Source organism: Centruroides vittatus, unplaced genomic scaffold (genome assembly GCF_030686945.1).
Source record: "Centruroides vittatus isolate TY-2023 unplaced genomic scaffold, ASM3068694v2 contig_2480, whole genome shotgun sequence".
Lineage (NCBI taxonomy): Eukaryota > Metazoa > Arthropoda > Arachnida > Scorpiones > Buthidae > Centruroides > Centruroides vittatus.
Genome location: NW_027121568.1, coordinates 207,859 through 221,702, shown reverse-complemented (window position 1 = coordinate 221,702; position 13,844 = coordinate 207,859). Strand labels below are relative to the sequence as shown.

Below are 13,844 nucleotides of genomic sequence, written 5' to 3'. Positions count from 1 at the left end.
GTGAACAATGTTGTATGCACAGCCAAAACTGTGTTGAATTGGGCAGAGATATCATCAATTATGATTTTCCAGGACCCCCTAATTTGCATATCAATTTATGTTTTGATTGATTCTGTTGCAACAGTTGTTGATTGACTTAGTCAGACCTAATCATAGACAATGTATCTGCTTTCCTTAAAACTCTGGACTGAATCATACACCTTATGTTGGATTAAACAATTGTCTCCATATTGAGCCACCATCCTGCATTAAATTTCAGTTTTCAGTGTTTTCTTATCTTTTGATCATAAAGATTTATAACACATCTTCTCCTCAATAGTCACTCTGACAGTGGGAAGGCCATCTTTGATACATCATTGTGTATAGCAACATTGCAAACACAATGTTTTTAGATAACTGTTTTGTAATATTGTCTAGCAAAGTTCAGGAAAATATTAGTTTTGTATTCATTATATCAAAATAGCCTTTAATGGCTTTCCCTAGTATGTATTATATATACATGTTAATGATTACTTATAAATTACATACTTCTATTTATTTTCCATGTTTATTTAAAATCTTTGAATGTATTTGCCTATATGCTTATAAAATTATATTTTTATTTTGTTCATCACTTTTTCAAGTTTGATTTTTTTCCACAGTGTGTTCAGAATTTGTTATTCTAAAAGTTGGCAATTCTGTTTCTATATGATTCAGTTTTTTTAAATTATGTAAAGAAACAATTTTGAATCTAACTAACATTGATTTGGTTCACATCTCAAAAGCTTTTATTATGTGCTACATAATGGGTAAAGATTCAATATCAATCCCAAATTGTGATTTTGTGAAAAATTTATTTCAGATCTTAATGAAAATTTGAAATTATGTCAAGTTATTTATTTTAAAGTTGTTGGTGCTTAAAATAAGATTGTTTAAATGTTTTTATTTACAATCTATTGTTTTTATTGTATAATCATATGATGATAAAACTATGAATACTTAAAATGAGGATTTTAATAGCATGAAATAAGTATTGCTACCAAACAGTCAAATGTCTATTCATAATATAGAGAAATCCTTAAATTCATTATTATTATTCATTGATAAAATTTGTTCATCTCTGTAATCTCTGTATCTATTTTAGATAGCTTAATATGGTTTCAAATTTGAAAATCTTGCAGTCCAGTTTATATTGTTCATCCCGCGTACTTTAAAAAATATCATTTTATCAAGTGAATTCAGAGTAGGTTGATTGTTAATTAAAGATAGTAATATCTGTGTTGCACTACTGAAGTATAATTTCAATATTGTTGATTCTGCTGACAGAATTGATAAAAAAAAATTTGAAGAGTTTCATGAAATATGAAGCTGCTCATTATATATAATGTTTTATGATTTTCCTGCTTACAGTGGTTTACTAAATAACTGTATGCATCAGCTGACAATAGATATACAAGCTTGTATTAAGTCAGAGATCTCTCTAGAAGCTTTTCTGAGATTACATAAAGAGCTGATTTTTTTTTTCTAACTCAAGGCTTTACAGTTTTAAAACATGCAGTATTTATATGAAGAAAATATTATCTCATTTGCATCCCAGATTAAATGTTGATAATTGAAAATTAATTGCATTTATACAATTATAAAATATATGTATTTAATATCAAATCAATTTTATTAGTCAAGGCCTCAGCCTGTTACAAAGAGAGTTGTGCAGCTTACAAGCAACACAACGAATAATACAAAAACAATTAAGTATCAAAAAACTTTAAAACATAATTGTATAAATTACAGACAAACCGATATGTTGCCCGATGAAATATTTTATACATAGCTTCTACCGAATCACATTCATGTAGACTGATAAGATTGTATTTTTGCCTTAACTCAAGGCTTTTCTCACATTTACAAATCAGATGAAATTTGGAAAAGGACGCACAACATCTTGGGCAAGAAGTATTCTCGTATAAATACAATCTATTATCAAACATTAGGGAATTAGAATTAAGTCGGAGTTGAATAAAAAGTCTCTTCATTTTAAACGGCAAATTAGAGAATAGATAACTATTATTACTTGGAAATAATAATATCGTACTATAGCTGTTTTGTGATATTCTTAAACGAGTGTCTTCTATGTCTCGCGAATGAGAGATATTAAGAACATTCCAAATAAGTTGTTGATATACTTCTTCTTCAAAATCCGACGGGAAAATAAATGGTTCAAACGCACAGCCAAAACCGTTTATCACTTTAGAGATTAGAGAAACCCAGTTATTTTTAGATGGTTTCTGTATAGAGTTCTTATATAATTGATACAAAAGATTGAATGTAATGCCACCACTGTCTCTTAGCTTAATTATCAAATTTAAACATCTTTTCATGATGAGTGCCATAGGACTAAATCTACTTGTCTCCACTCTTAACGCACTTCCTGGAGTTTTGTAATCCAACCAAAACAATCTACGTAGGAATTTATTCTGTATAACTTCTAGCTTCTGGACATTGGAGAGACACCACAAAGGAGATGCATAACTCCAGAGTTAAAAACCAAGGACTGAAATAGATTAAACTGGGTTTGGATCGAGCCCAAACGAGTCTTGGCGCAAAGCTTGATCACACCCTGGATTAATCGATTGGCTTTGACCATCATATCTTTAGTCTGTCTTTCAAACGAAAGCAAAGGTGAAAAAATTACTCCTAGAAATTTTGTTTCGTTGACCACCTTAATCTCTGTATTATCAATAAAGAAAGACATATTTTTCTTAGGAAGTCTTGATCCATTCCTGAATATCATTATGTGAGATTTCTTCGGATTAATGGTCAAATCCAATTGAGAAAAGTACATAGTTAATAGTCGTATTTTCCTTCTAAGAGCAACCGCCGTCGGTGCTAGAATAATAATATCGTCGGCATACGAAATAGAGTGGATCACCGTACTACCTATCGTGAATCCATCGTCGTCATTATCGAAAATATCATTAATATCATAAATATAAAAGTTAAACAGATAGGGAGACCAAGGGTCTCCCTGTAATAGGCCTCGGTAAATCGAATGGGGACATCCCTGATCACCATTATATCTGCAGATCATCTTATAATGCCCAAACAATAGCCCGACCGATTTGACCATATTACTCTCCGCTCCACAATGTAACATTTTATTCTGCAACGCCCGAACATTCACTGAGTCATATGCCTTCTCAAGATCAACAAACAAGGCAAAAACTTTGTGTCTTTTTTTAAATAACTGGATCTGGATGGTGGCCAACAAAACAAACAAAGTAACCTGAGTACCACCACTTAAAATGAAGGCAAATTGGGTTGGATTTAGTAAATTCTCATGTTCAGTCCATTCAATAAATCTAGACGCCAACATAGCAGTAAAAAGTTTGCGAAATGTCGAAAGTAAAGCTATCGGGCGATAGTTAGCTGGATTGGCTCTATCTCCTTTCTTATATACCATTCGAAAAATCACATGATTCCACGACTCAGGAATAATACCCATTACATAGAATCTATTGTATTGCCTGATTATATAATTTAAAATTGTACTTGGTAGAAATTTTAATATTATATTAGGAACCCCGTCAAAACCCGGGGCCGATTTAGTTTTTAGCTTCCTGACACATGAATGAAGTTTTTGTATAGTAAAGACCTCTTCCATTGGCAAAGACTCCATCTCTTTAAATTTTCCCATTCTAGTTATCGCCAATTTATCCCTATATCTAACCGAAAAATTATCGAAAAATTTATTCCATTCTTCTAACGATATATTAACAGATCCTTTCGAATGAGCAACAGGTCGTCGAAAACTATTAATCACTTCCCAAAATTTTTTAGAATCTTTCGTTCCTATTAAGTATTTGTTTAAATCAGCATAATATCTTCTTCGTTTTGCTCTAATCAAATTGGTATAGATTCTTTTATTATCGATGTATTTCTTCCAATCACTTTCCTTGTTAGATTTTCTGAACTGATTTAGGCTTCGCTGTTTTTTCTTCTTATGATAATAGCATTTATTGTCGTACCATCTTTGAATAAACCTGCGCGGCATACTTTTGAAGCAAAATTTAGCACGAAACGAATTTAACAGACAGATAAAATTTTCGTAATTAGCCAACGGACTTGACTCATCCTCTTGATTTAGCACTTCATGAAACCTCTCTGGAACTTCTCTTGTTATCCTTTGTAAATTAAATCTTAAGCATCTTGTTTTGTCAAATCTTAGTCGCTTCTGACCGTTAGGATATAAAGATTTTGTTTCCCTCAAGTGACTCATTAGGGTTAATTGAATTGGGAAATGATCAGACTGATCATTGTCGACCACAGACATTGATCGGCAAAAATAAAGCATATCTTCGCTAACTAGTATATAGTCAATGACAGATTTTCCACTATGGCTCAGGAACGTATATTCTCCCGGCACATCCCCAGCAATTCTTCCATTTAGTATGGTTAAATTATTATCCTGCGAAAATTCCAAGAAGCGTCCTCCCGCCGGGTTAATAGTTCTGTCTTTGGATTTCCTAACGTTATTAACAACCGGATTATCTCCTTGAAAAACTACATCCATCTTTTCGCCAATACGTGCATTAAAGTCTCCCCCCAAGATCCAAAAGTCTGTAATATTACTCCAACGATTAATTACTGTTTGCAATTCCTCAATATAATTATTATAGTTTACAGTAGGATTAATATATACTAATATAATTCCCAATAAACTCGTTCTCCACAATTTATGAAGTTTGGGATTAAGATCAATTAAATTAAAAATGTACCAAGGTTTAACTTGTACATCCTTTAAGTTACCAAACGATCTCTTAATTAATAACAAAAGACCTCCTGCCGGTCTATCGAATCTTCGTTCCTTGAGTGCTGTACTATGGGTTACCCAAAAATCCTCTTGTAAACCCAAGTTGTCCACAAAACCAGAACTGATCGACCAAGTCTCAGAAATACCAGCAACATCATTTGACATTAGGTAATGCTTTATAGATCGGTCACTAACCTTATTAACCATACCTTGAATATTCCAAAAAGTAATATAAGCATTCCCAGCATTGGCACATTGAACCACCCCCGGAGAAGTCAAAACCATTGAATTTAGGTTGGCATTTCGCCGAGTCATAGAATTATTAGTCCCTATGCCACTCAGTAAAAGGTTATTATTATTCGTCAATCCTAGCAGATTATCGCGAGACTCCTGATTCCTTATAAAAAACAGTCTAATTGGATGATTTCATTTAAATATATATCGTATGTGAACATTATGCCGTTCTTAATATAATAGTCATCTCTAACTATGATTTTATGGCCATTAGACCTCTCCTGGGCAATTCTTGCAATTAGCTTTTGCTTCCTGACCCTGGACCGTTTACATAAGTCAGCTGTCATTATTATATTTTCCTTATATCTCTTTAACAAGTTAGGCTTTGCCTTCCAGAATGCACGCAGGACTAAGTTTCTCTCATGTACAGAGGCAAGGGAGATTTTAACTATAGACTTGGTGTCGTTTCCAGAAATTCTGACCAAACCGGACAAACAAAATTCCTCGACACCTAATTCATTTCTAATAAAATGAGAAATCTCTGCAGACGGGTCTTCAGTTGTAAACGAGAAATTAAAGATAACAATATTACTCCTCGTTTTTTCATTTATTAACTTATCTAATTGAAATTCAATCTTACCTCTCAACAGACTGTCATAATTACCACCCTGTTCCAATTTTTCCACTTTATGAGACACAATATTCAATTCTTCCTTTAAGTCATCTTGTCTCTTCTTCAATATATATAATTCTTCCTTAATTGCACCCAAATCCACAGAGAGTTGAGAGAACTTCTTCTGAATTAGGTCATACACCGCTTTAATGGTGTATTGAGGCTCCTCACCAATATCCGCCTCCGCAACAGCTGACATATGTATTTAATATCAATAACTCTGAAATAAATAATCCAATATTGCTATATAAAACTATCGTTTAACCACCAAATTATCAAAAGCACTTTAGCTTGAATAAATATGAAGTATCATCATATTGTCAGGAAGGATTCAGATTTTTAATGTGGATTTTCAGAAATTTCTTGGGTAGTTCAGATTGAAATATTATTCTCTGTTCTTCATCTCTGCTGAACAAACCATTAATATACTAGTTGATTCTACATTTTTATAAACTATACAATGGAATCAATTTGTATATAATGTGTAAATTATTTACAATGAATTTTTGTTTCAGTTAGCAGATTCAAAATTACTATAATATCTAAAATATAGGCTATTTTTATTTATCTAAAACATTAGTCTAAAATATCCTAGTCTATCTGAAATGTATAAAGTACATTGTTTTTAATTAAAATAAAAGGAAAAAGATTAGTTTAGATGAACTAAATTTCAATATCTAATAAATTCAGTCGAGCTTTGTTTAGATTTGTTTTAGATTCATAAAATGCTTTTCATAATTTGCTATCTCAAACAGTAAATGATCATGAATATTGTTTACAATAATAATAATTTGCAAATAATAATCATACATATTATCATTATAGGAGAACTATCAGTTATCTCATTGCTATTTGTAGTTTTTTCAAGATTTTTATTATGATATTTTATTTCTTAATTATCTAAGAACAAAAATTTATACTATACATATATTTTATATACACTACTGTACTATACTCTAATTTCTTTATACCTTTTTCATTGTTCATAATGAACAATAGAAAAGTATATTGTTGAGGAATGTTTATTGTTCGAGTTTCTTTTGCTCAATTCCATCCTTTTAGCATCATGTTTTCCTCTTATCCATCTCTGATGGTATTTGTTTCATGACAAGTCTAGGAAAATATAGTAGTCATCTTTCACTCTTTTCATATGAATGTATCATATCAATTATTGCCTCTGTATTTCTTACACTATTCTCTCTTCTATATCCATCATTCTGTTATTTTTTCATTTCTTATTCTTTTGAATAAAGAATATTCTACATAATCATCTAAGAGCATCTCTTTTCAGAATTCAAATCTTTTCTTTGTTTCATCTATCTCCACATTTCTGATCTCTATAATACATTACTTACTGTTGTATGCTTTTGATACTTTCTCTTTTATTTCTTGTTATTGCTAAACTCCATTAAGTTCTTAGTAATTCTTCTTTCCCTGATTTTTAAATAATTATAAGAATTTCAAAAATTAAATAAATGATAAGAATTATTTTCTCATGGTTAAATATTTAATAATAGAATTTGAAAAGATTCTAAAACTCACAGTTTAAAGTTAAGACTAATCTCTACTCTTCAAAATCAACTGTATTTTGTTATAACAATTATAACAAGTCCCATTATGATTGTTTTAATTCTCTAATAAACCAGAATATAATTGATTAAATTCATAATTCATTTAAAAAGATATATATATCTTTTTAAGTATATCGATGAATAATCTGTAAATTGAAATCATTAAACAAATATAATATAATTCAAAATTATTTGATGAATATATATATATTATAATGCAGTTAATATATAAATATGTATATATGCATAAATTGTTCATATTGATGAATACAGACAAATTGAATATATTAATCTTTAATGGCACCTGACAGTTGCAGATAGATTTTGATTATCTTGTGATGTGATTCCAGGATAGTGTCTTGGACAAATTGGCTATTTCCTGAAATTGTATCTATCATCTTGACCATCATTCTTTGAATATTTGGCTAACTAGTTGCATCAGTTTGACTCATTTTTCTCTATTTTTCCAGTGGTATACAACTTTAAAAAATTTTTTAAAAAATGCCATATATATATATTGAGAAAAAATAGCATTCTTAGATGATTTAATGCAAATCAAAAACAAAGAATTCATATCTTCTACAAATAATGATTTATTTGCATATTGTAAACTTTTACTCATAAACTTTTTATTCATAACTTTAAAACTATAAACACTAAAATATAATATTTGTATTTAGTGCATAAAAACAAATTCAGGACTAGATTTGTGTAAAGTAGCCCTGAGCCAAAGTATTGAAAATTTCCTCAAAAATATTGTCAATAAAAAAAATTTAAGGTGAGGCTGATCAATAAAAACCTCTAAGCTATGATTTATCTAGCTTATGTGTAAATCCAACTTTAAATAACTCGTAGATGGTACTGTACATTGGCAAGTCACTCTTAGACATAAAAAAATATTATAATTAGTGATTTAAGTAACTCTATTTGTAATTGCCCTTTAATAATAATTTAATTATTAATGAATACAGTAGAGCATCGATTATCCGACTTAATTGGGGACTGGGGTTGGTCGGATGACTGAAAAGTCGGATAACCGAAAAGTATGAAAAAATACATTATTAGTATAGTGTATTAGGCCTGGTTTAAATACTAGCCTCCCTTTCGAGCCAGTGCTGCCAGCTAAAACATGCAAAAATTTAACAAAAATAATATTAAAGTATCCAAGACATAACCAAATATTGTAGCACCACATCACTAGCAGACATTTGAATTTGCAGACTAGAACGCGGTTGGTTAACTGATAAGTCAGTTAATCGGGGGTCGGATAATCGATGCTCTACTGTATTTCATATTTTTTTCCAACATATATCTTTTAGACAAATTTAATGAAATTTTATTAAAATAGTACAGTAAATGTGAAAATTCCTCCTTGATAACACAATATATTTTTCCCCTTATACTAAAATACAGTAAGCCTAATTTCTTAATTTTTTAAAATAATATTTTTTAATTTTTGTAGTTATAATATTCTAATATCAAATTTCTAAATTTTAATGAGATTACATAATGATTATGTTGATTGAATTATTGCAATTTATATTCAATTTTATTTGACACATGAATAAAAATAACGTTATATTTTAACAATAGTTTAATGATTTCAATTTAGAGATTATTCTCAATGTGTTAATTATAAAATCCTTGTCTAATTTTAAGCATCTTTTGATTTATCTTGTTTAACTTTACATCTATTAACTTGTCATAATTAAATTTATATGTTAAACATATTTCCAACCATTTTTTTTATTTCATAATGGTTTTTTTCCAGTCTGATGATTACTTTTTGATTAAACTTTCATCTACTGCCTTCATTCTTAGAACTAACGAATTGATTTTGTAAATTAATTACATTAGATTTTATTATGGCTTTTTTTATTAGAATTAATTAATTTAAATTATAACAGACAAAAGAATAGATTAAATGTAAAGAATTCATGTACTGTATATATTGTGTTTGTGAATTGCATCCTTTAATAATACTGAAAATAATAAATACCTAAAATAAATGTAAGAGTACTTAATGATTGATTAAGAGTAATACGTGAAGGCATCTAGATTGATGACTAGTATAGTAGCTTTTGCATTTCTTCATTCTTTAAAGTGATATCGACTATAGTTTTCATATTATAAACTAACACACAGATTGGAGTTTTGTAATCAGGCTTTTGTAGAATGAACCCTTGAGTTTTAAATTTAAGTTTATGGCATTATATTATGAATTACAATATGGAATTATTTCTTTTTGCAAACATGTTTTGAAATGGTAAATGTAGGCCTTTGCTTAAAAAACTTAAAATTTTATATTTGTTATAAATAAAATGCTAAAAAATTTGTTTGTGTGTGTTGTATGCACAACTTATATAAAACAGAAATGTAACTAGAAATTTCTGAGAGTGGTCAGAGCCAGGTCTAGAGTTTATTTTGTCTGGGACAAGTTATGCATTTGATGCTCCTTATCCCCTACATAAAACTTTGTTTTTAAAATGCCATACCTATTAGAAGTGGGAAGAAATTTTTGAATGTGTTTAAATTTTATTTAAGACAGTTTAATTTCATTTATATTACTACAATAGTTTTACTGCTTGCTATTTTCATTTATGAAAATTTGCCTAGTTTGCCCATTGACGTTGAGTGTGGTCACTGACATTGTTGATAGCTTGCGTAGACTTAGCATAGATAGGTAGGCTACTGCAAAAACATAACGGCTGAAGATCACTAATATTGTGATCATTATTGTTCAGGAAGCTGCTATATTGATATAGCAACCCCTTGCATGTTATATGCAAACCAGTGATACTACATAGAACAACACTAGTAATCCAACAAAGAAAGAGAAACTTAGTAACCAGTGATACATATAACATTACGAATAAAAAAAAAGGATGAACATAAATAAGTATTAAATTTTATTTTTCTGTACCTTTGGCTGTTCCCATAGCCAGTATTTGAGTCTAATGTGCCATTTTCGTCTGTTTCATTCAGTAGTAACTGCTTGTGACTTCTTTTACATTGTTTACTTTTCAAGCTTGAGGGACATCAGTACAGGCCAGCAGAGTGAGGAGCAGAAAGATGTGGGAGACACTGTCCCTGCCATCCTGTGTAGCTACATCACTGAAATATAAATACAAAAATATAATTATTATAAATTTAGTAATATTTCTATTGAATATTAATTTTTAAGAGCAAAATCTTTTCTATGTTATGTAAATAATTTTATTCTTCAAAAAGTAATATATTTGCGTTTTTATTATTATTCAATAAAAACTTTCTTAAATCTATAATTAATTATTGTGTTCACATTTTTTATATAACATAGAATGTGTTATAGAATATTATATATTTTTTATTATTGACTAACTTTTAAAACAGTAATTTTTTAACTTAATCTATCATAATTAAAAAATTTATAGAATCATAGTTAATTGGGATGTTTATGATAGTTATGTACTGTAGCATCTCTAGAGTTGGTAATATCATTAGGTAACATCATTTTTTCATTTTCAATTGATTGATTTTATATATCCTGTTATTTTTGTATAATGTACTTTTTTGTAAAATGTGTTGAATAAGAATCTGTGTTAAAAATAAAATATTGTGATGTTATGAAAATCATTTTTCTAGAATACATTTAAAACATGTAATTTTAATAAAATTAGATATAATTCACAAAAATATAAAAAAAACAATGAAGAAATTAAAAATGAAAAGATATCAGTGTTTTATAAATAGCCTTATTGAAATTGTAAACAATAATTATATTGTTGTTTATTAAAAAGATTCTAAAAATTGGCAGTATTCCACTTTAGACTGAAAGTATTATTTTCAAAAAATCTATAGTAATTAGTTTTTCAATAAATACATATAAAAAATTAGTGTTTAATTAACAGTAATAAAATGTATAAAATAAATACTTCTATGTTTAATTTTAATAAATTAAAAATTTAAATGTTTTCCTTTGAAATGAAATCCTCTGTATTCTAAGAAAAAAACCTATTTATTATACATTTTTATTTCTGAAAGAATGTGGAAAATTTTTCATTTTAATCATGTATTTGTAATGATTAAAAATTGAATATTAAATATTAAAATAATCAATATAATTAATGCTAATTTATTAGGTGCAAAAAGAAAATTAAAAAATATATTTTAGATTTTATTTTTTGCATAAAAGGTTGATTGCTTTTTTTTAATGGTAAATTTAAAAATATCTGTGTTTTAATTTGTTATGATTGAACTATTTTGAAGAAAATGTTATTTTTCTTTTATGTATTCTGTCAGAAGATGAAGCATTTTTATTTATATTTTCTTATAAAAATAGAAATATATATATATATATATATATATATATATATATATATTTGTAATATATTAAATAAACTTTATTAATTTTTATTTTTAAAAAATTGATTTGTCATATATGTTGATACTGAAGACTTTAATGAAAAAACATATCTTTGATTATTTTTAGATTTTACTTTCTTGTTAAAAAATCTTTTTATAATTAAAGCCTGAAATTATTCGTTTGAATTTGGACAGTTTGTATAACATCATTATTAAATAAACACATAAATACTTTTTAAAAGAGCAAATATAATCTTGTTGCATTTTAGGTCTTAACAATTTTGAGAAACCTGCAGCTGGGCTAGTTTCCAGGAGATTAGAGGTTTCAGGTTTTTTCTCAGCTATTAATTTAAATGAGATTATGTTATATGTAATTATTAAATAAACTATAAAATTATTTTTATGATATGCTTTTATGTTTTTATGTATTTACAGTATTTCAATAAATAAGATTAAATTTTATTAGTGTTAATCACATATTTCAATATTACTAAATAGTATATATATATTATTGCTATAAAAATGGAAAAATTTTTTCACACTCAATAATAAATGGTTACACTACATTTTTTAAAAATGATATTAAAATAATGACTTCAATGAAAGATGTGATTTGAATTTTCAGATCTTTTTATAATAAAGATTTTTTTTTATATATATAATAGCAATTATTGAAATTAGAAAGGAAATTATTTGGAAATTTTAAATTAAGATTTAAAAAAAATTATAATGTAGCAAAGGATATTAATAATACAGAATATTTAAGAAAAAAAAAATTTCTTTGAGTTGAGAACTTTTAAAATGATTGAAAGCTCTTGTGTGTTTAATATATATTTATTAAAAAATTAAATACCTTTGAAAGACATGCAAAAATTAATGAATTTGAATACTTAATTTAGTAAAACTAACAGGAATTGAAATACTCTATTATAATATGTTTAAAGAAAATGCATATAGAATATGTTGAATTTGAATATATGAAGATAAATTAATACATTATGATTGTGAAAAAATGAAATACTTGATTTAATATAAAAATAAATTGAAAATACAATAATTTTTTAAAAGAAGTAAATATGAGATAGTTATTTCTAATACCGTTATTTACATATTTATTTTATCTTTATAATTTTTATCTAAAAATGTAGAATTTTTACACATTGTATTTATATTTTATTTATTTACAGTTTACAGTTTATTTCAATAGGAAACATTTCAATTTCTGTTAGTTTGAACATTTTGCTTATATCTCTTAGAAAAGTTATGACATAATTTAAAACATGCTGATATATTGAAGTTTAAATTAATAAAGAGATGTCAGTAAAAAAGTTTGAAAAATAGTCAGTTGGAAAGGAAGAGAACTTGAATATGCATTTTCAGGGAAACATGCCCAGCTGCTTGTTTCTCAGACTCTCTTGAAGATCCATATCTAGATAACTGATTTTTATGCTAGAAAAGTCTTAATTGTTTTGCCATTTAATTGATTGTATTAGACTTTATAAAGAAGTGTGATTGAATATGTTGTTAATCAATAATGAAAGCTTAAAAATTAACAAAGCATAAAAGCATTAAAACAGTTACTCAGACTTTTCAAAAATGTTTTTCCCAGAAAACTTTTTAAAAATTCTAAAATTTATTATAAATTACTATAGTGTAATCAAACCAACTTGGTTCAGAAGTAATAACGGTAGCTTAATTCTAGTGGCTTAGGTTGCTCTTAATACAACATCACAATATGTTAAAGAACAAATAAGGAATAAAATTTTAATTCTTTTCAATTTTCTATTAAGACAAATCCAAGGAAGGTCTTTAAACATAGCCAAAAAAATTTGTCCGAATTTAAAAAGTGTTTTGGTACTATTGTTGAAAATTAGAATTTTTTAAAAATTAAATACTAAATTAATTATAAAATTGATAAGTTTGTTAAATATATATATAAAGGAATTAAATAAATTTTATTTACTAATAATTAAACATAATTTGCACAATTACTCAGTGTTAAATGATCTAATGTGTTTAGAATAATTTGAAACGTCACAATTAGTTTTTTATTTTAATCTTTGTTCACAAAATGAATTTATATCCAATTTTTGTTGTAATGTTTTACATTAAATTATAATTTATAAGGTATATTTGTTAATTGAATTTATTTTTGGCAAAATATAATTATTTAACCAGAGAATAAATTAGAATTAAAAGTTAGTGAACTTCAAATATATGTAAATGTATGTTT

At 27.1% G+C, this 13,844-nt stretch overlaps 2 protein-coding genes across 2 annotated transcripts in view; one reads left to right on the top strand and one right to left on the bottom strand.

The window, feature by feature from the left end:
- LOC136971370 (cadherin-23-like) overlaps positions 1 to 10,379 on the bottom strand; it is a 132,186-nt gene extending 121,807 nt beyond the window's left edge. Inside the window, exon 1 of the mRNA XM_067265812.1 lies at positions 10,191 to 10,379. Within this exon, the coding sequence (XP_067121913.1) occupies positions 10,191 to 10,206 (16 nt within the window). The 5' untranslated portion in view covers positions 10,207 to 10,379. The remainder of the gene's footprint in view (positions 1 to 10,190) is intronic.
- The window catches only part of LOC136971373 (bifunctional heparan sulfate N-deacetylase/N-sulfotransferase-like), a 66,822-nt gene that overhangs the window by 7,281 nt on the left and 45,697 nt on the right, over positions 1 to 13,844 (top strand). The gene's annotated exons all lie outside the window — the stretch shown is intronic.